This window comes from Lycorma delicatula, chromosome 10 (genome assembly GCF_047948215.1).
Source record: "Lycorma delicatula isolate Av1 chromosome 10, ASM4794821v1, whole genome shotgun sequence".
NCBI lineage: Eukaryota > Metazoa > Arthropoda > Insecta > Hemiptera > Fulgoridae > Lycorma > Lycorma delicatula.
In genome coordinates, this window is record NC_134464.1 from 580,135 (window position 1) to 607,594 (window position 27,460).

Below are 27,460 nucleotides of genomic sequence, written 5' to 3' on the forward strand. Positions count from 1 at the left end.
AAGCAATAATTAAAAACTATTTTGATGTAAATAATACAAAGTAACATCAACAAAATATATTTAAGTGTATTCAGTTCCTGCAGTCATTATTCTTTATAAAATGAGGTTAGCATAAAGTAAACTACACTCTATGATACTTCCTAATAGATTACAGTCTTATTATTTTATTACTATTTCAACAGCACTAAGAACTGATTAATTAATTAGCACTAAGTAATTAATTTATTTTATAGGTATGAAATAAATATTCGCTCAATATTCAAACTAATTTATTTTTAGTTTTAAAAATTTATTTCATAAACTACATTATATTTTTCTTCCCATAGATTTATTTCCAAATGTTAACATGCAAGTACGTGCTGCCTGTTGACATAAATGAAAATCTTTAAACGGAGGAGCAAGTGTTTCATCTAACATTTGAAGAAGTTCAATAAATTTAATCAAAGCTTTGTTAATATCACTTTCTATCATAAATGAATGAGCTACCCGGAACATCGAGTCTGTATCCTGAAAAAAAAAGTTATCAACTTAATTTGAAGTAATTTATCAACTGAAATTTGTGATTACAAAGTATAGTGATTTTTTTCTATATTTTACTTTTAGATAATGATGCTTCTGGATTTCAGAAACCTTTCTTCAGGTCACTGATCTACATTATGGTGAGTACAGTAGTGACTACAGTATGTACCAAATTTTTTTAGTAAAGCAACACTTCTGTAATAGTGGTGAGGTAATATTATAATACATTTCCCTCTGCACTGTAATTGTGATGTGCTGATTTTTTCTCAATATTGTTTTTATACTTATATAATATAAAACATGTATAGAAGTAATAAAAATATACCTGTAAAGCTTTTAATCCTTTTAACAGATTCATATGTTGATTGCAGACTGGACAAAGTGCCATAAATTTTAATGTATCAGTCGGTACCTTAATTATATTTTTACATCCCTTTGTTTCACAACGGAATCTCATAATACTTTCATCCATTTCGCTGAATAAAGGCCAGTCTTCTTTACACGCTACACAATTACAGTTAAACCAATACTGTCTTTTTAATATATCCTGTCTTTCATTTTTTGGCGTTTGTGTAAAATTTGGTCCATAATTTTCAGCAACCATTTCTCCTTCAAATGTTGTCCTTATTGCTCTGCATATTACTGTTGTACCTTGGAAATATCTGAAATACAAATAGATTCACATACTTATATATTCAAGAAAATGAATCTTTATTAGACAGGTATATCAAAAAGAAAAATTTTCTTTACTGGAAGATAATTTATTGCATTAGCATTTCACATTTTTTTGTTGAAGAAACTATACAAACCAAAATTACTAGTCCGTTAATCAAAACGGGAAAGTAGAATCTTGGACTATCATGTTGCATATTACATAAAATTTCTTCAACAAAAGATTAACTATTTGTTGATTGCCAGTAAAAACATGTAGTCACTTGATTGTAGTTTGAATGAAAAGTAAATTCATCTTCATAAAATAATTTACCAAATTTTGTAAAGGTTTTTTTTTATTGATGAATTAATTCACCACAGAAGCTTACAAAGAATTTTGTTTATGTAGGAATATGAAAATGGAAATTTGTAGCATTTTTTTTGGGAGGAGGGGCTATCAACTATTATGATCAATTAGCCCAAATGGAAATTGGTAGCGTATGTCATGCCTAACCAGAATTCAAACCCAGGATCTCTGGATGAAAGGCCAAGCACGACCACTCTCAGAGATTGGCAGAGAGATATGTATATATCAATATCCTCCATATTGTTATTTTATTTTGTACTAATTTTACTACTGTCAAGTATTTTCTTTATTATTTTTATGTATTAATATGTATTTTAACATTATATATGATGAGCTAAAGGTCAGTTTTCCTTGCATACAGATTTAAATTTTGAAACAGGTAGTGGATTTTATGGTTTTGCAATTGTGGTGATTAGCTGATGTAATTACTATTCAGTCCATTTTTGTATCTGTATTTTAAATATCGGTGTTTAAATACTCAAAACCAAAAATGGATTGTAATATTTCAATGTTAGTAGAAAAATAATGGGATGTTGCTGCTGTTCATAAACAATTTTATCCAAGATTTCCTTACTCTCTTTTATATCAACACGTCAACATTTGGATAAGCGGAATATAAAATATTAACATACTGGAAGTGTAGGTGATGTTCAGTGAACAAGCAGGCCTAGAATTAAAAAGAGGAGTGTAGGAACCTTATTGCTTCAATGAAAGTTTAATAGCATATATTAAGATATTACAAGATGTTAATTCCGAGCTGTTAAACACTGCTTAGAATTAGCAATAACAAATACAGATATTGTTTGACATTGTTTCTATGTTTAGAAAGTAGATGGGACATCTCCTCACTATCTTCTTCCAAGGTGAGAGTAATTAAATTATTCCTGAATGTCAAGGAACAAATTGATTGGCATCATGATCATGAAATTTGATGCCTTGTGATTTTCATTCAGGAGAATCATCAGTAACATTTTTTTTTCAATTTCAAATAACCTAAACCATCTCAAAATGTTGATTGAAAACTCAGTTTACTTTATATGAAAAAAACTTTATGGGGAAAAATGTAATTCAATAGTTAAACACTTAATGAATGCATTAGGGCAAGAAGAAACTTGGAACATTCCTCTGATGTGTATTATACACTTAATTATAAAAACTTATTTTATGTTTAACTGTTTATTAGTAATAACTTGATTCTTTCAGGTAAATTGCTGAGGTAGTCCTTTTTTCAAGGGATTAACCCATTTGGAAGAATCTTAGGCAAGAGGTTACTATCGCAAGGGATAGATCATCGAATTAACTGTTTTTAATAGAATTTTTAACAAAAAAATCTACAGACTGTTTTAAAACTAAATACAGATTTCAGTTTTTAAAGAATCATTAGTGAATGTAAAGGAATGTAGATACATTAATCATCTTAAACATGGAAGAGGCTCTTCCCATCTGCACCTATTCAAAAGTAAACTAGTGGAAATAAATTTTTCTTTTAGTAAAAGAGAAATTTTTAGATATTAGAATTATTAAGTTTGTAAAAGTTGTATGCCCATATTTCTCTTACTATTCAATAATCACTAATTTCAATAACTTTTTAATAAAACCTTGAGCCCTTTTTAATATTTATTCAATAAATTTGGCTCTTTAAAGTAATTAAAACTATGTTCACATACATATGGGTTGACAGAAAGAGATTACAATATAGAATATTTCAATTCTATTAAATAAACCACCTAGTACAGAATATTGAGATAAGACATACCTTACCTTAATTTTTCATAAAAGTACTTTCAAGGGATCCTGAATCCTCAGTCATGATTGAAATAATTCTGTTATTTCACAATAAAAATATTAAAATAATGAAAATTCTGTATTAATTTATAAGACCATCTCCCTCAAACACTTAAGATGATGTAATATTTTATTAATATATTTAATTTTATGTTTAAAAACAAAATTTGAATTTGATAAACCATCAGTGTTTGACGGAGATGGTCTTAACTGCAATAGATAGCAGCACTCGTGTAAATTAATAGACAATTTTTAGTATTTGTATTATGCATTAATAGAATTATTTCAATCAAGGCCGAGAAGGTGGATCCTGCAGTACTTTCATAAAAAATTAAGGTAAGATATGTAACATACATACATATTTCTCTCTAGTATGAGACATTCTAAATTTAAAGCTTTCTTGTTTAAGTGATTATGTTAGGCTTTTCTGACTGTTTAATAAAATAAAAACAAAGCAATTTTAATTCTGTTGAATTGAAATTCATTCAGAACTAAATTAAACTATAAGTAGACATATTAATACAAGACATCTACTTACCATCTGATCTTAATTTCATTTTTTCCTACAAAATGACAGCTATTTTATCAACCAGGCTAAAGAAAACATAGACTATTTTTTGTTTCTTAACTAACAATAAATCTATTTTATCTTATTTTTATGGCTTTTGAATTTATGGAATAATATAAAATATACCTAACAATAGCAGGATTACAAGAATGATTGAATAATGATAATGTAGGATATATAGCTCCACCAAGAAAAAGTGATGTAGCTTTGTCGATACCATCATCTTTTATATCTAATTCAGATACTTCATGTGCATTAAATTGCAAGAACTGTAAATTATGAAGCATTAATCCTCCAATGTACAGTTCATCATCTGATAATTGAGAATCTTTTTCTTCATTTGAATCTGTAAAAACAATTAAATTATTAATTTTTGCTAGTATAAAAATATTTTATTTAAAAATTGAATTTGGAAATGTTGCATTGTACAATGTCATTCGGACTTTACAAATGAATTGATAAAAAAAATATCATTGCCTTAATTTTCTTACCTAATACATATAGAAAATAAATCTATTACTTTTTCAAGAAAAAATTGTTTTAAAACTTTCTCATACCTGCTTCCAATTTTAGCAATTTGTAAAAAAAAAAATAAAAACATATTTGAATCTTTTTCTATAAAGATTTTCTGGGTTAATTTTTCTTTTGAAATATCCATAGAAATATTTTTATGATTTAATTATATTAGGAAAAACAGGGATAAAAATTATTTTAAATGATGATGTACATTTGAGTAGAAGTTGCTGGATAAGGATGTAAATTGCACGTAGCCAGTCTAATAGAGGACGATGAATTTGAACTATATCCATTGATTTGTGTCTGTAACTCTTCAGAGTTTCCAGTACCGCAGGCACTTGAGAATTGCATGTAATGGGAGATAAAATCTTCCCCGACAGGGAGTCTTATTCTTTAAGACTTTAAGGGTTAACATCATTTCCACAGGCTTAACCTCTGCAGCTTTTCTTCCCACTACACACAGAGCTGTAGAATACTGTACACATAATTTTATTTAGCATGGCCCATTGGTATGTATAATATAAAAATAATAGTTACTTACCACTTACCAACTAGTGTAATTAATTATGTTCTAGCGCTTTCAGAAGTTATTTTTCCATCATCAGAAGCATCTGATAAAATTTCCATAAATGTAACAATCAATTGTCAACTTATAAAATAAGTCATATATTTCATACAATAAAAGCTTCTCAATTGTTATGTCTGCAGTATTAAAGCAGTTAGGCCAACATACGAATCAATATTTAGTGTTTGAATAAAATATCGTTTTCAAAATTTGTTTGTTCATTTTTCAGTTTGTTGTTATTTAAGTAGATATGGAATTTTTCTTATATTTTATAAAAGTCATTTGAGTATGCAAGGATATTAGTAAAATTATTTGGATCATAATCATGGCCGTGTTCCATGATATGTTAGGCAAAATTAAATCATTCTTTGTTTCCTTTAGTTATACAGTCGGTGTGTTCTTTAATTCTAATCGAAAAAGATTGATAGTCATACCAATGTATTCTAAACAGCATTTAGTGCATTTCAAACTACATACTCCTTGTTTTATCTAAATTGAATTTATTATTATGTTTTAATGTTCTAGAAGGATCTTTGTTATTTATGTAGTTTATTATTTTGTTGTATATGCTGTTTTTAATTCAAATGATTTAAAGATTTAATTGAATCTCCTATTATTTATATTATACTCAATTTTAATGTATTCATCTCTGTTATAATTATTAGCTTTATTGTATCATATATATATATATATTTTATATTTTATTCTAGTATATAATTTATTTATTAGGTTTTCGTGTATCCATTATTTACAGCAATATATTTAATATAATTCATTGTGTTATTATATCTTAAGTATTTTATCACTCTAATAAATTAATGCATTAAATGTTGCCATTTTATGATTCAAGGTACCAGATGAGAATCATCTGGTACCTTGGTTACAGATGAAATGATTCTCATCTGGTACCTTGGGTTGTCCAATTACTATTGCTGGATATGTGCTTCTGTTTTGTGTTGTTACTCCTGTTGCTGTTATTGAATCTCCTGTTGTTTCTGCTGTTATTATTTCTGCGTTGTTGGTTATTTTCATGTCTTTTTTTGTTATTCCTGTTCCTCCTGGTATTAATAAAATCCGTATTCTGATTTGTTTGTCATTTGGTCTGTATGTGTAATTGTGATTTAGTTGTTCAAATATTATTTCTTTTTTCATACTGTTTTTTGTTCTATTTCTTCTAATCTTACAATGTCTATTCCTTTTTCAAAAATAGATTGTTTTCTGTCATGTGCCATGTTGGCCCTGTCCATGTCCAATTTTTTATTTCATACGTCACTGGTGTTCTATCAAACGTTCCTATTATTAAATTTTGGCTTGTTTCGAAGTCGTATGTGTTGTAGTTTGTTGATCCTCCCTGTAGTAATCTTTGTCTGCATACTGAATATACTTCTATTTCTATTTCTCCTTTTATCCATGACACTCCATAACTTATATTATTTGGTGCTTTCATTATTTGTATTGTGTAGTTGTTTGCTATACTGTCTTCATTCCATTCTGATGTCCAGAAGTTTGCAAATTGATATAGTATTGGTATTGGGTTTTGTTTTTATGAAAAATCGATGTCTATATAGTGACTGTTTTATTATGTTGTAATATTCTTTTGATCCCTTGTTTCATATATTGTTTTTAATCATTGGGAATTTATGTCCATATCCATCTTTGGCTCATTTTCCTTATGTTCCTGTTGCTCCACTGTTACTTTATCTCTCTTGAATCGTTTGTTGCTTGTTGTTGATTCGGTTTCCATTTGTTCAACTTCCATAATTCTTCTGTTTCTTTTTTAATTTTTTGTACTTCTATTATTTCTTCTTGGTATGTTTCTATTAGGTTATCTTCTAATGTGTGCTGTTCGTCTTCTTTTATTATACTGCTTAAAATATCTTCTATGAAGTATATATATATATATATATATTAATGCGATGTGGATTGGATTTATTACTCCTGGTGGTTTTTCTATTGTGTTTGCTTTTATGAATTTGTCTATTGAATATGAATCTTTTCTGTGTTCTATTGTTTTTTTTAAATTAAATATTTTTATTCTCTGGTTTATTTGTATTTCGTCATTTCCTTCTACGTTTGCTGTTATTTTGTTTTCTGTTATGTATATTGGTAGTCGTTATATTCCCTTCTTGTCCTTGTGTTTGATATCTGTTTTTATTGTTTTCCCTTCTAGTAGTAATTTCCATGTTGCCACGTTTATTGGTGTTATTATTGGTTCTTCAAAGAGACCTCCTGTTGGTGGTTGGTATAAGTGAAATCCACTGTTATCTCTTTTTCTTGGAATTTCTTCCGGCATTGTTGGTCCTAATATGTTGTCTATTATCATGCTTTTTCCTGCATTTGTATGTCCTTCTAATACTAAACCATTTATTTTTTTATATCTTTTACATTTTATTATTTCACATCATGCTAGTAGTTCTGTTACTTCTATTTGATTTTCTTTTGTCATATGTATTATCCATTTTGCTCGGTCTATGTCTTGGTTTTCTAGTGTGTATTCTTCTGTGTATTGTTTGTATACATTTACTAATATTTTTAATAAACTAAATTCTTTTATTGTTTTTATTTTTTCATGTTTTTTTTTTTAATATTTTTTGTATGTAACTTTCTACATTTAATCCATATTCTTTTATAAGTTGTTTTTTTGTGCCTTTGTCTATTGTTGTATCCCATTCTGTTACAATTTCTATGTTGTGTTTGTCTATTAGGTATTCTATGCTGTCTATGTATTCTATGTTTCTTATGTATCTATTGTTTCTATTAATTTTTCTAGTTCTTTTGATTGTTTTCTTAGTTGATTGGAAAGTTTAGTACCATATTTAGTCCATGACTGTCCACTGTTGCGGATACAATATAACGAATGATTTAAAATTTTTAATTTTTTGTGTTGTGATACATATTTCTGCCAGTCCTGCGTCGTTAACTTGAAGATATTTACCAATTCTTTCTCTTGCTCTTCCTGCATTACCTCCTTGTTCATCTCAGATGTAGATGATGTGCATGTGGTCTCTATGGTCGAATGTTGCAAAGTTTGGTTGTTGTTTGAACAGCTTGCTACTGGTTGTTGTCCAATTTGGTCTTTGGTTTGATTTGTGTATGATAAATGTGTATCCGCATCTTTTATTTTTGCTAGTTGTTGGTCCATCATTGCTTGGCCCTCCATCTCTTTCATCTGGTTCTGTATTTGATTCTCTTCTTTGTCTTTTATTTTCAGTTTTAATTTTTCCCCTACTATTGCCTTTTATCTTTCTGATGTTCTCTTTACTGTTGGAATAAATATTTTACTCACTAAACTGATGTAGAAAATGACAAGCTTTGGTTTAGTATATAATGCATTGTTTTATTAAAAAGGTTTTATTGAGAAATTATTGTTGTCTTCAGGTGCATTTTTTTATTTGACAGATTATAGTCTACTTATATTCTAGTATGCATGATATAGCAAAATTTTATTTAAATATGACTGCTTTTCTATTAAAAAATGTAAAGTATAAAAAGTACTTTTACCTGAGTTGATAAAGAATCCAGCAGTTTTAAGACATTTAAATAAAAATACAGCCATATGAGTACGTTGTAAAAAATCTTCTACAGATCTCTGTGACTCATTTCTTTCTAGGTAATAGACACTGCGATAATCATTGTCATCAAAATTGTTTTTTTCCAAATGAACATTTTCCTGTAGTGGAAGTAAACATTTTCATTTAATTACAATAAAAAGGTTGATTTATCTAAATAGTATTTTTTCTCCAGGATAGCTGATAACATACATACAGTGAATCAAAAGTATGGAAACCCCTCAACAACTTTAAAACTGTTTCAGATAGAATACTGTAACTTTCAGGATAAGATATTGATCAAATAGAATTTCAATCCCTTCTTGGGGGTTGTCATTCAAATATTTTAAATGGTAACACGCTTTGTGTGATGCATTATTTAAAGGTCCCTTTAAAACAAGAAAAATGGTATAAATAAATGAAATAATGTCTGTACCAAAATGGTGGCGGGATAAATTTTGGATTTTGAAAAAAATTACATTGATAATTTAAGGAGCTGTTATCACAAATATGAAAACTTGGTTGAATGGATATTATCAAATAAATTTATTTTAAAAAAGACGATTATTTATTAAGCATAAAATTTGCTTATTTACCTATATTTCATCTTATAATTGTTCAAAACATCCTCCTTCTGTTGTTTGACAGTGTAGTACCAGTTGGTTATAAAAGGATGATACTGCATTATTCAATGATCCCTAGTGATATTTTATGCTGATTCTCAAATCCTGTTTTGTAAATCATTGATACAAGGGTCATTCAATAAGTCCTTAGAAAAAGGTAGAAAAACAAATTATTTTGTGTAGATTTTTTCTGTTTTTCAACATAATCTCCTTTTAACTCTATGCACTTTTCCAAGTGTTTCTCCAACTTTTTAACCATCCAAAAAGTAGGATTTTGGAAGGTCCTCAAAATAAGCATCTGTTTGGGTGATGATTGCCTTGTTTGATGTTAACCGTTGTCCACTGAGCCATTTTTTTAAGTTTGGAAATTTAAAAAAAAATCACTGGAGGCTAAATCCGATGAATACAGTAGTTGTTGTAATAATTCAAACTTTTAATTTCATAATTTTGGCCATTGAAACTGAACAGGTTTACACCCGTGGATTGTCTTAATGGAAGAAGATCTTTTTTTTTTTTCAAATGAGGACTTTTTCTTGATTTCTTCAACAGGTGCAATAACAACGCATAATACTCTCCAGTTATTGTTTGTCCTTTTTACCAGTAATCAGTGTAGATGATATCGCCTGCATCCCAAAAAAACCATGCCCATCACCTTGTCGGCTGATTTCACAAACCGCTTTTTTGTTCGCTTTTAAAAACCCACCGTTTTGACATTTTATTTGTCTCTGGAGTATAGTAGTGTATCCATGTTTCATCCACAGTTATGTATCAACACTGCAACTCATCAGAATTGCAACGGAAAAGCGCCAAAACAGCCTCAGTATCGACTACACAATTGTGTTTATTCTCCACTGAGAGCAAACCCATCATGCTGAAATTTTTTCACACCTAATTTTTTGTGCCTTTTATTAATTAAAAACATTGTACCTTGCGATATGCCTGTGGTCTCAACTATTTTGCGCACTTTAATTTGTTGATCACTCAAAACCATATCATAAATTTAGTTAATCATTTTTGAGGGTGGTCACTTCCACTGGACGTCCCGAATTAGGTTCGTCTTTTGTGGATTTATGGCCACTTTTAAACTCATTTACCCAATTGCAAACAGTTGCAAACACAGGAGCAGATGTGCCATGAACTTCATCCAACTCAGCTTTGATCTCTTTTGGTGTTAAACCTTTTAAATATGAGTGTTTAATTACCACTCAAAACTCACTTTTTTACATTTTTCTAAATAAACAATAGCTTGTTGCTTCAATCGACTATGGCAATGAAACCTCATGATGGATACAGCTGAAACTTTAACTGTACTCTAGCGACAAATGACACTTACTAAAAGTAAACTGTTTTATGAGCACCATACTATGAGCACCATACTATGAGCACCATACTATGAGCGCCATCTGTTGGATTTTCTAAGGACTTATTGGACGACCCTCATAGCTTGGGGCTTATTATGTTAAAACAATACTTTTTAAGTGGCCCCATAGAAAGAAATCTAATCTAAGGTTACATGTCAAATGATCTCATTGACAATTCTATTCGACTCCTTCAGCCAATTAATCTTCCAGGAAAAGATGCATTTAAAATTTCACATACCTGAAGTGAGGTGGAGTGTTCCATTTTTTTGAAACCAAATGTTTTGCCAACAACATTTTTTATGTTTTGAATGATACAGTTGAGAAGAAAATCTTCATATTTCACTCCATTTAAATTTCCATCAATAAATATGGGCCCTATCAATCATCCATCAAACAATACCTGCCTGTATATTTACTTTGACTGGATACTATGTATGTGCTTGTCGATACCAGTATGGATTAATATCAGTCCTGTATTGACAATTATGGCAATTAAAAAATTAGGGCTTCATCACTAAAAACTTTGTTGTTTAATAAATTAGAATCTGCACAAACATTGTTCATAATAATTTCACAGAACTCAAATCTTCGATCTTAGTCATCTTCATTAAGTTCTTGCACCAGACAAATTTTGAAGAGTTTGAAATTTTCACTTTTTAATCTTTAAATCACTGAACTTTGGTTAATGTTATATTTTCCTGTTGCTGTTCAAGTTGAGGAATGAGGATTCTCAATAAATTCTTGCATAATCTCTATTTATGGCAGATTTAGACCTCTCTGGTTTTCCCCTATTATTAATGTTCCCTGTTTCTTAAAAGTGTTTGATAGTTTTGACACTTACCTTTTGAAAGAATGCTTCGATTATTAAATGTCGCATTGAACAATTCACAAACTTAATTATACAACCTAACTCTATCACCAAAGCCCCTCATCATTAAAAGTGTGAACCTCTCTTCTTCACTAAGTGACATTTTGATACCAATGTTAGCAGATAGCACAAAAAAATTAATTAAGGAAAAAACAATTACAAAGAAGTTGAACAAGATGTAAATAACAAGAGTGGCTTACAAATGTGGTAAAGATAGACAAAATCAATTAGCCAGCCGATCACAATAAATTCTCATAAGGAACCGACAGTGTAGTAATGAAACACTTTAAAAGGAATATTATTATTACATAACAATGAAATAAGCTTCATTTTTTCAACAATAGTAAAAGACAATAATTGATCAGCATGATTTGGTGACAATATTTTTATTTATTTACTCATTAAATTAGAAGAAAAACAATTTTCTGTGTTGAAAAATAACAATTTTTTAATATTTTAAAATTCAGTTTAATGTTTTTTTATTTAATTTTATTATTTGAATTTACTAAATTTAATAATTTTCAAAATCCAGATTTTACCCCACCACCAGTTTGGGTACAGGCATTGTACCTACTGTTTATTTATACATTTTTCTTGTTTTAAAGAGACCTTTAAAATGATATATCACACAAAGAGTTTTACCGTTTAAAATATTTGAGTTTCCTGGGCCACACCGCAAGAAGGGGCTGAAATATAATTTCTTGTGAAAAGTTAAAGTAATTGGCTGATACCTTATCCTGAAAGTTACAGTATTTTACGTGTTCCACGTAAAAGTTGTTGAGGGATTTTCATACATCTGACTCTCTCTGTATAAATATATTTATACAAATATAACAAAGGAAAAGATATTACATGGAATAATTAGACTTACAACCTTCTACAGGTATCCAAAATATAGGAATACACTGAAAGAAAATAAAGTTTTTTTTTGTCATTAGTTGCTTGGCTCATTTGATGCAGCAATTTTTTAATCCTAACATGATCAATTTATTCATCTTAAATCATCATGTGATCTATAATGAATTAAAAATATCCATTTTGACTAGTTTTGGTGTGACACCTGTACGTACATATGTATATATATAGATAACTACATACATATCTCGCATAACTAAAAAATGATTGGCTGTAGGATGTTGAAATTTTGGATTTAGGACTGTTGTAACATCTAATTGTGCACCTCCCATGATTGCAATTGACTGAACTAACAGTATCCAAATTTTTTGGATTTTGGACTTTTTTTTTAATGCAGTAATAAGCCCTCATTGAGAGCTTTTCAACGATATACCTTATGTGGTACTTATTTTTATTGGTTCCAGATATATAGCCAAATAAAATTGTAATTAATGAAATATTTGGATAAGAGTAAGGAACATCGGTTCGAATCAGATTTCATCTCCTTTTTTTATTAAATTTAAATATATTGATTGTATTAATGAAATAAAATTTTATGTATTTTCATTTTTTTTTAAATGTGTTAATGTAATTTGGTATCCACATCAGATTTGGTGAAACATCTGATTACTCATTGTTTTCATTTTGTTGATGGTTACACCATAATAATTTGAAAATCTGATGTGGACACTACATGACTTCCTTGTATGCCTATTAAATTACATATCCACATTTTTTGCTGCACTTCTTATGGTGATCGCAGGCGTGAAATCGACAGACTTGATTGCATCTGAGAGACAACAGTGTTATGTTGCTAAGAAGTCAGGTGAATTAACTTTGGAGAAAATAAAGAGTAGAACAGCATGGTGTCACCATGTGGCAAGCCAGACAGACAGAATGTGGGCATTATATGCATGATCTTTCCCTGATGTTGTTGATTTGTGGGACACCTCTTGGGTACACCTGAACAAGTATGTGACACAATTTATTTTTGGGCATGGCGCTTTTCAGGACAGACTTTAAAAATTCAACCTGGTGGACTCTGGTACGTGTCCACAATTCGGATTGTTGGACGATGCTTGTCATGTGATATATGAATATACTACATATGACTTAATGCACACAGGGACTATCTGTCGGCTTGATATTATCGGGTCGACACTTGATCACTGTGTTAATTGGAAAATCCGGGCCGAATGGTTGAGCGTAGAAAGTTTTATTATGTGTTTGACGAAAGAAAGGACCATGGAAGAGGTGTGATGTTCTGCTTGGACTTTCCTTCTTTGTGTTTATGTTTGGTTTTATTGTTATTTTTTTTTATGGTTTGTTTTTTTGTAAACTTTTCTTTGTAAAGTGTTTATGCTTTTGTTTAATTATAGATTTGTTTGTTTTTCGTTAGTTATGTTTTATGTTACTGTGTTATCTTACATTATTTATTTTTATTGTTATGTTTTGTTAGTGTTTTTGTGTTGCATTTTATGATTAGTTGTGTATCAAACTCATTTTTACTTTTCAGGTAGGTAAGGTTCAGTTTCTTCGTTCTTAGAAAGTCATTCATTCTTGTTTGAGACTTAGTTAGATGTGTTTAGTTTTGAGTGTATGTTAGTTACTAGGACACCAATGGGAATGTAGCTCGTGGCATTTGCATCAGTAGCATCCTGGATGAGGCTTGACTGAAAGATGTCATTGCCGAGGTACTGCAGATGACCTCTGGTAAAGCTCATTAGAGCTAGGTACGGAGGGGATAGCGTGGTGACCGAAGCCATCTCATGGAGGGAGTCTTCCCCTACAGGGTCAGGATACACTTCACTTAAACTTATTTCATTTGAAAGTGAGATACAACCCTCCAATTCTTTAATAAAGTGGACAGTTAGACAATTGGTGAAATATTAGTTTTTTTTTTTATTAACATCAAATATTTATACAATCACTAATTCAACAATCTTACATGAAATATTAGGATAGAGAAAAAGTCTCTTTATTACTTCTACTACTAGATCAGTATTATTCGTATCTTCATACGTTATCAATTAAATAAAAGTTAATAATAATTAAACTATTCCATTTAGTGAACTTCTGTATACCGATTACAAATGTTAATTTCAATCTTAGATGTAAATTATTCAGTTTTTATTATTAAATTATTTGGTGAATAATCAAAAATGAAAAAGAAACAATCAAACAGGAAAAAGAAAAATAACATGAAGAAATATATCTCAAAAAAACACAAGAAGAATAAAAAAATTAAGAGAAGATAATAAATATAAAGAAGAAGAAAATGTTGCAAACCAAAAAAAAATAAGTAGAAGAAACAGTTGCAAACAAAGAAAGAATAAAAACAATAAGAGGATCATAAATATAAAGCGGAAGAGAATGTTAAAACCAAAGAAATAATAAAAAGATTAAGAGAAGATGATAAATATAAAGAGGAAGAAAATGTTAAGACCAAGGAAAGAATAAAAAGATTAAGAGACGATGATGAATATAAAGAGAGAGAAAATTTCAAAACTAGAGAACGTGTATACAAATTAAGATCAGAAGAATTATATCAAACCAACGAGCAATTAAATTATTGGCAATAAAAAACAAATAAATGAAATGATGATCAACTGCAATTTAGGGAGAATATTCTCCGACAATATCAGAGGAGTAATGAACAAGACACAAAAAGACAAGAATTTTTTTGCAATTTAATAAAGATCGGACATGTATGCCTAAGTATATATGTTGTTCTTTTCTATTTTTCAGTCACTCTGTAGTTAACTTTAGAAAATCCAGAAATATACGATTCTAGAGTATAATAATCGGATATTTCACGAAATCTATTACATATACATATATGTAATAATGCTTATTAAATTACATTACACATTTTTAAAAGTACATAAAATTTTATTTCACTAATAACTTCTGAATTTTTTTTTATTGTTATAATTGAATAATTATTTGCAGTAAAAATATATTTAACTAAAAAAAAAAGTTAAAAAAAAAGGATTAAAAAAATCTGATTCCAACCGATGGGCCTTCCCTTGTAAGATACAAATATTTCATTAATTAAAATGTTATTTGGCTATAACTCAGGAACCAATGAAAATAAGTACCACTTATGATATATTGTTGAAAAGCTCTCAATGAGGGCTTATTACTGCAGTTAAGAAAAAGTCCAAAATCCAAAAAAATTGGATACTGTTAGTTCAGTCAATTGCAATCATGGGAGGTGCACAACTAGATGTTACAAAGTCTAAATCTAAAATTTCAACATCCTACGCCTAATCGTTTTTGAGTTATGCTAGATATATACATTCATTGGTATGTACGTACAGACGTCATGCCAAAACTAGTCAAAATGGATTCAGGGATGGTCAAAATGGATATTTCCATTGAAATCTGAGAACTGAAATTTTTCACGATCACAACTTGCTTTACTTCATACAAGGAAGTAAAAAACTTAGTATTAGACAGATATAGGACATACATTTATTTATTAGAGTATTTATAAGAGTTTATTTATATGAGTAATAAAGGAACTTTTACGCTATCCCAATATCTCAGGTAAGATTGTCTGTCTACTTTATTAAAGAATTGGTGGATTGCGCATCTCACTTTCAAATGAAATAAGTTTAAATGAAGTGCAGCAAAAAATGTGTATATGCAATTTAATAGGCATACAAGGAAATCATGTGGTGTCCACATCAGATTTTTTCATTTTGATCATACTGAATTGTCAAATTCTAACTGCTTGGATCTGTTTAAAAATGCAACTGGATTCTAAAGTTTAAAACTTTATCTGAAAAGGAAACTTTTTTAGATTTATGAAAAAATGTACAAATCTTAAGATTAATTCTTAAACCTTCATCATGGAGTTTTGTGTTCATTTACCAATCTTTTTCTTCTTTTGTGCTTGGGAAAATTACATTATCTTTATTAAAAGCTCAGTATTTCAGTAACTTTTTTCTTTGTATTTATTTTTTCTAATGATCAAAAAATTTTAATTCTGTACTTCTGAAAGTCAGAAAATTTCACTAAGTGGATAACAAAATAGGTGAAACATTCTGTTCAGCACCACAGTCACACAGAGCATCCTTGCCTTCAATAATAAATGCTAACTTCTTAAAATTTGCCATAATTTGACTATACATTACTTCCAGAAAATATTTTGTCTTTTAGTAGAACACTAATCCACTCATTTTATCTCCCCTGTTTTTGATGTAACTGATTGTAATTAGCCCATTGTTTGTATGAAAGAATTTCTTTATTTGACACAAAATATGATGTACTCATTTTTATGTAAATGATGTCATTACTCTATCAGTTTTTGACTCTTTATGCTGCATTTGATTCAGGTGAATTGGAAAGCACATATCACTTGTTGCAACAACTGCCATTTAAAGCAACTTATCATAGCCATTAGTTTTAAGATCAGTGATGATTCTACAAGTTTTAATTATGGTAGAAACAACACATCTCTCATATTTGGATGTAAACAAAATAAACAATGCACATTTAATACTGGGTCCTGCATCTAGCTCAGTGACCCATTAATACTATTCCTTATTGCATTATTTCTGACACTTTGTTTCACTAACTGTGAAATAAAATATTAATGCCAGAAATGATATACAGCCTCAACAGCAGTATCATTTTAAAAATATGTCTTGTCCAGAAAAATTTAAGTTTTATTTATGTAAGTTCATGTTTCTTAACACATAATTTTTTAAACTGTCATTGCTGAAGTCCGGAGGTGAAAAGACCAAACCTGAGCTTTGCCATAGACAAAGTCTCAACTTTGTTTGAGGGTTCAGACAAAGTTGGTTTTTTTATCTTATTATACAGTTAGGTGTAGTAAAATTTCTTTTAATGTTCTCTGAATACGTTAAAAATCACCACATTAAATAATAAATCCTAAGCCTTCAGAATAGGTAAAATAACTTGTTTTCATTGGTTGTTTAATATATGTGTCAATAACACATATATTAAACAGAGTAAAATTTGTCAGTAAGAATGAATTATATAAGGGATTTCACTTGACTGGTTACATGCATATGATGATTGTATACATTGTACTTTTTTCTATTATTATTGCAATGATAATTTAGAGTTTACTGATTTTATCAGACAGCACCAACATATGACCTTGATTTGGCATTAAAATTGAGTGTTAATTTTATCAGTGGTAATTTTTTTCTTTTGAAGGTGTTTTTACATGATGTAGAAAAGATTACTGTAATGGGTACATTTTTGTATTCTGGTTTCTTTGGTTCAGTTAAGCAACTATATTTTAATCATTAAAAATTTTCAATTAAGTACTTGCATTTCCAAAATGTTCTTTGAGTGTTTCTTTATCACTTTATGAAAATGCATATTTGTTTTACCCCACCTTATATTTTCTATATTGAGATATATTTGATTTACCTGCTTTAGAGAAGATTTTATCTCTTTAAAATATTCTAAGTTTTTTTGTGTAAACATCCTTAATGCCATATGGCATGTAATTGAAGCACCAGATGCCCATAAAGTCGGTAGTATTGAACATTCAAAAACATGATGAGATGTCATAGCTACATTTTGACACATCTTACTGCAGAATGCCACATTACTGCACTTTGGACATGGATAGGGTGATATTAATCTGAAACATAATAAAATTCATTAACAACATCGAAAAGCTTATTATTGAAATTGAAAATACTTCTTGTACTGCTTTGTGTATGTATAAATAATGTTGTAATGGAAAAGTGTGAAAATGCGGCTTGACATGAGTCTTAAGTCACAAATAACATAACCATTCTCAAGAGTAACAAACAATCCATGCGAGAATTACTATGGAAATTAAGGAGTGAGGTAATTTTTAACTTCCTTCTTCAGCAAGCCAAACATCTAGTGTGCCAAGCCCATTGAAAAGTAAATGTTATACAGACATTTCTTTGTCACCTTTATTTCATTCATCACAGTGACCGGAATGTGTAATTATAATCATTACTATTGGGAAAAGCAACTCTGACGTGGGATTCATGTACTTAATGTGTTTTATAAATGTCAACAACCAAGACCAATGTGAACAAGAAAGACTGGAACATGTAAAGCAACCTCTTAATGTACTTCTAATAAATATTATAAAACAGTGTCTTATGCACAATTCAGAAGGTAACAATGATAGTGATATAATCACTAACTAGTTGAATTGCCTGTGGTTCTCTGGGTGACAGTACTTATTTATTTCCTGTAAGGAACACCATTGATCAAAATTTCAATAATGTTAACAATTTTTTTTACTTTTATTCGTGTGCCTTGAAATTTTTTATTAATATAAGGGTATTTTAAATCATTAAAAAATTATTTTTTTAAGAGGGGGAGAGAGACTGTTGAAAATTTTTCTATGAATCTTGTGACATTTTGTTCATTTTTAAAACCATGAAATTTTCCCTGTAGTACATCTTTAGCAAGTAAATAAAGAAATAATAAAAGTAATCATATTTTTTCTAAAAGAAGGGACAAACTAATCAAGACATTTTTATATTTTTTTAGTAATTTTGATTCAAGTTCTGTTTTTTAAACTGTTGAAATAAGTTAAAATTCATCTTGTGAGTGTAAATTAAAACTGTATAATTTTATGAATATGAATGAGCTGTCTTTTTTAAATCAAAAAATAATTTCTATAACAGTTTTAATCCTTTCATTTTTGTTCCCAAAAATATTTAATTATAATACAACTAATCTGAACAGATTAAAGATAAGACTTTCTGACAGAACATTCAAAGGTCAAAGGTCTGTTCAAAATTTCAAAAACTTCAATATTGTGAAAATTTTACAGGCTTAAATCATTGATAAGTTAATTTTTTATTTTAAATATATCTTGTACTAGTTGAAATTAGACAGTTAAGATTATTCCAAATACGATTAGATAAGATTTTCCAGCAAGTTTTGTTAAAAAACATTTTTGCCATTCAACTTGTATAATACTCAGATGAACAGACACAAATCAAGATAATTTATTTAGTTTGCTGTGAAGTACAAAGTATGAAAAGAAGAATATTTTGAACAATATAGAAACAAAATTTCACAAATTCCTTCTTTAAAATGAAATACTACCCAACATTCTTGATTTTGACATATTTTAGCTGTAAGCAGATAAATAGTTCTAAAATTAGTGCTTCAAGGAGTTTTAAAAATATTTAAATTTCAAATAACCAATTTAAGTTATTATTGCCACATAGTAATTACAATTAATGACTAATTATATTTTTTTCACTAATAATTGGGCATTAAATTAGCAGCTATCAATTTTTACTATAATTGTGTAAAATATAGATGTAATTTTACACAGAAGTATTTCTTTTGGAAAGCTCTTTAGGATAAAGTATACTTGAATCCTATTTGTATTTGGAAATTCTGAGATATTCCACTCCCACTAAAACCACCTTTCTGTACTTCAGATAGAGTGGAAGGTAAATTCACTAGATTCTACTCATTCTAATTACATAGCACTAAACATGTGTAATGTGTATTACATTACAGATTTTAGTACATAACACTAAAACTCTATGACAATCCTTTCTTCTGCTACATATGTTAGAGGGATTGTATGAACCACTATATATAATGAAATTACAGCTGTAATGATATTACTGTCTATATGAAGGAACTCACTGAATCACTTATTCAGGGTATCAATTCTTTTCTGTTATCTGAAAGAAAATCCTAGGTTACAGTTCCCAAAAAAAAAATATATATATTTTCTATAAAAACTTTATTGATTTTATCTGCTTTAGTTCTTGTCCTGTAAATATGTTTTTTCTAAAGAACAAATTCTAAAACATTCTTTCATTTTAGACAATGGTCATTAACTCATTTGTAATTTTTAATTTATTTTCATTTTAATTATGGAATTTTTCTTTTTCAGCAAATAATTTTTTTTTTAAAATTCATCCTCATTAAATTACTTTCTTTAAAAAAAGAATTATTTAATATAGGGAGGAGAAAGAAATCACTGTTCAACATTTTTAATTATTCAAGCAAAGTTTTTTTTCAAATTTAATGTTGTTAATTTTTTCATGCTATTATTTTTTCATTAATAATTATTATTGTTAAGCCTTATTGTTTATCATTGTTATTATTACCCATTAAAAATATAAGCATTTGAAGAAAATTACACCAAAAATTCATAACATTGAGGATCTACACCGAATCTAAATTGTTCTTTAACATCATTAACTGCTAGTTCCATGTAAAGATTAAAAAGTAATGGAGATAGGGAACATCCTTGTCGGACTCCCTTTCTTATGTTCTTCAATTATTACTGTTGCTGTTTGGTTCCAGTACATGTTAGCAATTGTTCTTCTATCTCTGTATTTGAACTCTAATTTTTTTTAAATGCTGAACATTTTATTCCAGTCTACGTTATCGAATGCCTTTTCTAGGTCTATAAACGCCAAGTATAATGGTTTGTTTTTCTTTAATCTTCCTTCTACTATTAATCTGAGGCCTAAAATTGCTTCCCTTGTCCCTATACTTTTCCTGAAACCAAATTGGTCTTCTTCTAACACTTCTTCCACTCTCTTCTCAATTCTTCTGTATAGAATTCTAGTTAAGATTTTTGATGCATGACTAGTTAAACTAATTGTTCTGTATTCTTCACATTTATCTGCGCCTGCTTTCTTTGGTATCATGACTATAACACATTTTTTGAAGTCTGACGGAAATTCCCCTTTTTCATAAATATTACACACCAGTTTGTATAATCTATCAATCGCTTCCTCACCTGCACTGCACAGTAATTCTAAGGAATTCCGTCTATTCCAGGAGCCTTTCTGCCATTTAAATCTTTTAATGCTCTCTTAAATTCAGATCTCAGTATTGTTTCTCCCATTTCATCCTTCTCAACTTCCTCTTCTTCCTCTATAACACTATTTTCTAATTCATTTCCTCCGTATAACTCTTCAATATATTCCACCCATCTATCGACTTTACCTTTCATATTATATATTGGTGTACCATCTTCGTTTAACACATTATTAGATTTTAATTTACGTACCCCAAAATTTTCCTTTACTTTCCTGTATGCTCCGTCTATTTTACCAATGTTCATTTCTCTTTCCACTTCTGAACACTTTTCTTTAATCCACTCTTCTTTCGCCAGTTTGCACTTCCTGTTTATAGCATTTCTTAATTCCTTTTACTTTCTTCATCACCAGCATTCTTATATTTTCTACGTTCATCCATCAGCTGCAATATACCGTCTGAAACCCAAGGTTTTTCTACCAGTTCTCTTTATTCTGCCTAAGTTTGCTTCTGCTGATTTAAGAATTTCCCTTTTAACATTCTCCCATTCTTCTTCTACATTTTCTACCTTATCTTTTTTACCCAGACCTCTTGCGATGTCCTCCTCAAAAATCTTCTTTACCACCTCTTCCTCAAGCTTCTCTAAATTCCACCGATTCTTTTCTTCAGGTTTTTAAACCCCAATCTACATTTCATTATCACCAAATTATGGTCGCTATCAATATTATTATCGCTCCAGGGTGAGTTTTTCAGTCAACGAGTTGATTTCTAAATCTTTGCTTAACCATGATATAATCTATCTGATACCTTGCAGTATCGCCTGGCTTTTTCCAAGTGTATATTCTTCTATTATGATTTTTAAATTGGGTGTTGGCAATTACTAAATTATACTTCATACAAAACTCTATAAGTCGGTCCCCTCTTTCATTCCTTTTGCCCAGCCCGTATTCACCCACTATATTTCCTTCCTTGCCTTTTCCAATGCTTGCATTCCAATCTCCAACTATTATTAAATTTTCATCTCCTTTTACGTGTTTAATTGCTTCATCAATCTCTTCGTATACACACTCTACCTCATCATCATCATGGGCGCTTGTAGGCATATAGACGTTAACAATCGTTGTCGGTTTAGGTTTTGATTTTATCCTTATTAAAACTGTAATTATAAAAAGTTTAAAAAATACTCCAATTATTTGTAACTTTTATTATTTTTTATCTCTTTTGCTTATTGTTATAAGAAATAAGCTGTGCTGGTGTGTTTTGTTTTTGCAAAAAAAGCCTGACCTTTCATTAAAATTCTAAGTAAAATATAAAATTATTTTTTACATGAATTTATACATATAAAAAATCCAATTACAATAGATATTTTTTGGAAAGGACTCATTTCAGCCGTTGGATCCACTAATGATTACATTTCAAGATGACAGTCAGTATAGTTTTTGTTTAGGTGAATTGCTTTGGTGAAGTTCATACAAGTAATAGTAGTGTTAAGTAGTGTGAAGAAAACTATTAAAAAAGAAATGAATAATAATCAGCTTTAGATCAGGTTCATCTTGTGTTATGTGTATGCAAGCATATACATTCACTAAAAAACACACACACATCTCTTTGTCTATAAAATGTTATAGTAATAATAATATAATGTGATTACCATCTTTAACAGGATTTTTTGATAACATAGCAAGCATAATCTGCACATCTTTCTGCCATTTCTGTCGTCTTTCCAAAGGTAATTTTGCATCATCTAAAGTTGTTAGTGTACAACGAAATGCTTCTATTGCTGATTTATGTTGTTTTAATGCCAGTAAACATCTTGCTTTCCTATAAATAAAAGTGTTTTATTTAGATTGTACAACTTATTAATCACAAATTTTATAACCAAAAATTAATTAATTAAGTGTTAGATAATATCTTGCAATTTTTCTTATGTTGAATTTTTGTTAAAGAAAATTTCAAAAGCTGTTAAATCATATCTATCTGAAACACTTTCAACAATTTGAAAGATTGAGAACAATTTTTCTGCACTTGATAAAGATACTTCCTTTAATATGCTATTGATGTGCAATCAGTAGCCATTAATAAATGCCAACAGTAAGAAAATATCTATTTGTGGAGGAGTCTTACACCCAGTGTTCTTTTTTTGTTAACTTTGGTATAGATTTCACTAATTTGCTATTTGTGGTTTGTCCAAGGTATTATGGAATTCAGAGGCACAGAACCCCTGAAACTAATAATATTTTAAATGGCATAAACTGCAATGATCATTGTTAAATAAAAATTTCAAGTTCATATTATGAATTACACCCAGCATCCATAATTAAAGCTTCTTCTTTCTTTGTCTATTTAGCCTCCAGAACCACTATAAAGTACTCCTTCAGAGGATGAATGAGGGTGACATGTATGAATGTAAAAGAAATGTAGTCTTGGCAGTCTCAGGTCGATCATTCTTAACCCATCAGGTTGGTCTAGTAGTGAACACGTCTTCCCAAATCAGCTGATTTGGAAGTCGAGAGTTCCAGCGTTCAAGTCCTAGTAAAGTCAGTTATTTTTACATGGATTTGAATACTAGATACTGGTGTATCTAGTATCTACTAGATATGTAGATATGTATCTACTGGTGTAGAGACTTGTAAATACTGGTGTTCTTTGGTGGTTGGGTTTCAATTAACCACACATCTTAGAAATGGTTGAACTGAGACTGTATAAGGCTACACTTCATTTACACTCATACATATCACCCTCATTCATCCTCTGAAGTATTATCTGAAAGGTAATTACCGGAGGCTAAACAGGAAAAAGAAAGTTTTGACAATTTGTGTAAACTTTTATCAGAAATAAATATATGCAAATTTTGCCAAGGCCCTCTAAAAATTATTTGTTGCTGAAGTAAAGACTTTTATAGTTTAGCCATTTTTAGGAACACCAGTAATGTTAATGACGTAAGATGTGCTAATTGGACTGACTATTTCCACTTGTCATCTACTAATGAAGGACCTATTCAAGGTTTGTGTCACAGACTGATGACATATAGTGTAAATACGTACAGGCTCGGCTCATTTAGCCTGTGCTCATATGACAATAAACATATATACCCACCAAAAGCAGTAATGCAGGAAATTAAACCAATATTTGAAGATCTTCCAAATCCAGTCCTGCTGCAAAAGTATCTGAGGGAGTGTTTGGACAATATTATTTAGTCAAGGATACCAAAAAATATGTTTGTATGTAGGAATACTCTGGAATTTGGCGTTAATGAGGCTATGAGCTCCTACAATGCTGGGAATATGACAAAATGTTTAATGTTTGAAAAGGTAGGGTTAAATCCTGGGTAGAACTGTGTCAAAGTTTCCAAACATTTTGATGAAACTTGCATCAGGGAGGCTGATAAGGATATATAAGAAATTAATAAATGCAAAGTCTTAAGCAGAAAAGAAAAAAGCTGGAACACTTTGAGGAGTAGGAGGATTCGGACAACCCATCTTATAGTGCTGGTAGGCACTGACACTTTGTTCATTCTCAGGTGGGTCCCCAGTACAATCTTTAAAGTTGATTTCCCAAAAATCTTGTATTTTAATTTTTAGGTACACTTTTCTCAACAACCAGAAATGATATTTGAACAATTCTTTTTACATTTTAAAAAAAACATCTCTTTAACACTACAGAAAGTTAATTTTCAAAGAACACATTACAAAATTTAAAAATTGATAATTTCTCTTTTGACGCACAGGAAAACCTCAAGTAATTATGGTAAAATTTAAAAAAATGTGAAATAATGATACTAAAGTAAAAAACCAAATCCATAGTGTTGAACAAAACCCTGAAAAAATTAAGTAAAAAAATTCTATACCTTTATCTTCTCTGGTTTTCTGTAAAAGTGCACCAAAACAGACAAAATTAACATTATATGTTTAGGACTGTGCAAATGCCCTTATCTGTCACTAGAATAAAATATTTTCCTGACGTTTGTGTTAAATAACCATTGAAGAATGACTCTTTCTTTTTTTTTTGCTTTTCTTAAAGAGTCTGTTCACTAAACTACTCAGTTGATGAATTCTACAAACACGTAAGAAACTGATGCCATTAAATCTTCAAGTAACTTCACTTTTCTATGATTTGACATAATCACCCATGCAAAAGATGTTTCAATTTGCAAGATAGTATCAATAAGCTTTAAAATGAGACCAACTTTATCACCTTAATAGTTACCAAAGTTATGTTGACCTAGCACTACTTTTTTTTTGAGGATGATATGTATGAGTGTAAGTGTAGTCTTGAACAATCTCAGGTGACCATTCCTGAGATGTGTGGTTAATTGAAACCCAACCACCAAAGAACACCAGTATCCATGATCTAGTATTCAAATTCCGATAAAAATAATTGCCTTTACAAGGATTTGAACCTTAGAACCCTCAACTTGAAATCAGGTGATTTGCGAAGATGTGTTCACCATTAGACCAACCCGATAGGTTAACTTGATGGGTCTGACCTACTACTACTGCAAGTAAAAATTTTCCATTTTCTAATAAATTTGAAGGGCTCTAAAAACGAAACAGTTAATGATCGAGATCTGGAATTCAGTATTTTCGCATAACTCTATCAGTAGTTAATTCATACCACCAATTTTCATGAAAATCCTAGTTGGTCAGGTTGTGGACATTGTTGATTTAACATGGAATGACCCATATAGAACATATTCATTATGTGTTTTTTGTTATTTAATTTGAAATTTAAGTTAGTTTCCAAAAATGTTAACTGCTACAGTTGTATACTAATGATCTCTTAAAATTATTTTAATGTACCATACTGACTTGTATTTATTATTTAAATAACCAATTTCTTTTCTTTGTAGCTAACTTGTGATAGTAATTGCATAAGATTTCAGTAAACTAGACATTTGAACATGGCAGTTCAGATAAACTTTATATGTACTGTAATTTAAACATGAATGTTTGAAATTTGTACACATTAATTATTTTTTAAATATAGAATTATGTAAAAAAACAAACTAACCGGTCGTACACTTTATAGTATAACGAAGAAGGGTAACCAGATTCAAAAGCTGCATTGATGTTGTCAAGCGCCTTTTGATGTTCTCCAATATGATAAAATACAGCAGACCTGTTAGCTAATACTATTGCCAGTTCCTGTAATGATTCTGTATTAAAATAAAACTCAAATTGTAAATTATTAAAACAATATTAACAGTATAGGTAATCACTATTAACACCTATTGTTAACTGAATGCTACTAACTTAAAAAGTCTTTGCAGTTAAAAATAAGTATACAACTGCATAAGTAATGCAGTTAAAACATCTACAGTCCTGTAAGTAACAACCTGCAACATTAGTGATTATTCACATATCAATATGTAAAAAATATGTTGACTTTACTATTTTCAAACTGGTTCATTTGCATATTAGAAATAGTACAAAAATTAAGATAAACAACTTTCCAAAAAAATTAAAAGAATTTCAACTTTAAGAAAAAGTTTTACAACTTTTTAAAAAAACATTACTAATTGAATAAAAGATGTCAAAAGAGATTGTTATTTTATAATAATTTAAAAAATTATGAAAACCCAGCGGATAGTAGAATTTATTTTGAACATCTGTGTTCACCTCAGGAGAATTTAAAAAATTCAAAATTAATTCTAACATGACGTACTTTTTTTATTTTATTTAAATCCATAAATTGTTAAATTAAAAATCAAAAGGATGAATCATTGACCACTGTTACACTGAACGACAGTTTACATTAAGCAACTTCTGTAATTATTGTCACATTTAATGATACTTTACTGAAATTAAATAAAAAACACTTAAATTTACTTGAATATTAACAGTGATTTCACTATAATTTTAAAAACTTATAACTAATATAAAATAAAAAATTAAGATTAATTAAAAATTAAAGATAATCTTAATTTTTTTTTCGATAACGATTTTTTTAACGTAAACTGTGAACAAACATAAGTAAAAACAATACACAGAAAGAGCTAAATACTCACCACCATTATCTTGAGGACATTTTAATACTGATTTTGAATATTTGAATAATGCATTACTGTAATCATTAGCTTGAAATGCTTTATTTCCATCAGTTTTAAGTTGTTTAGCAACATTTAAATTTTTATCATTGGTTAATTTTGATATTTGATTAGATCTTACAAATGGATTAATACAAACAAATTTAAATTTATCTTCATTATTATTTAACAAAGAGAAGTTATTTAAATCATTTTCTTCAAGTGAACTACATAACTGTAGATGTTGTTTTTTAAAAAATCCACCAATATTATTTTCTAATGTATTCAACATTTTTCTAATGAACACTACTAGTACAAAAATACGAGAGAACCATGTGCTTAGTATACTGTATGTGTATGAAACACTAGCATAGTAGTATATGAAGTTAGAT

General features: G+C 29.3%; 1 protein-coding gene across 1 annotated transcript; it reads right to left on the reverse strand.

Moving 5' to 3' along the window:
- Window positions 1-252: 252 nt before the first annotated feature.
- Window positions 253-27,442, reverse strand: LOC142331641 (protein-lysine N-methyltransferase SMYD4-like). Its single transcript, XM_075377665.1, has 9 exons — window positions 27,051-27,442; window positions 26,054-26,198; window positions 22,695-22,864; window positions 22,456-22,549; window positions 17,678-17,894; window positions 8,473-8,641; window positions 4,017-4,236; window positions 845-1,181; window positions 253-507 (listed from the first exon to the last, which is right to left on the reverse strand). The coding sequence occupies exons 1-9, from the start codon at window positions 27,358-27,360 to the stop codon at window positions 307-309; spliced, it is 1,863 nt and encodes a 620-aa protein (XP_075233780.1). The 5' UTR covers window positions 27,361-27,442; the 3' UTR covers window positions 253-306.
- Window positions 27,443-27,460: the final 18 nt, after the last annotated feature.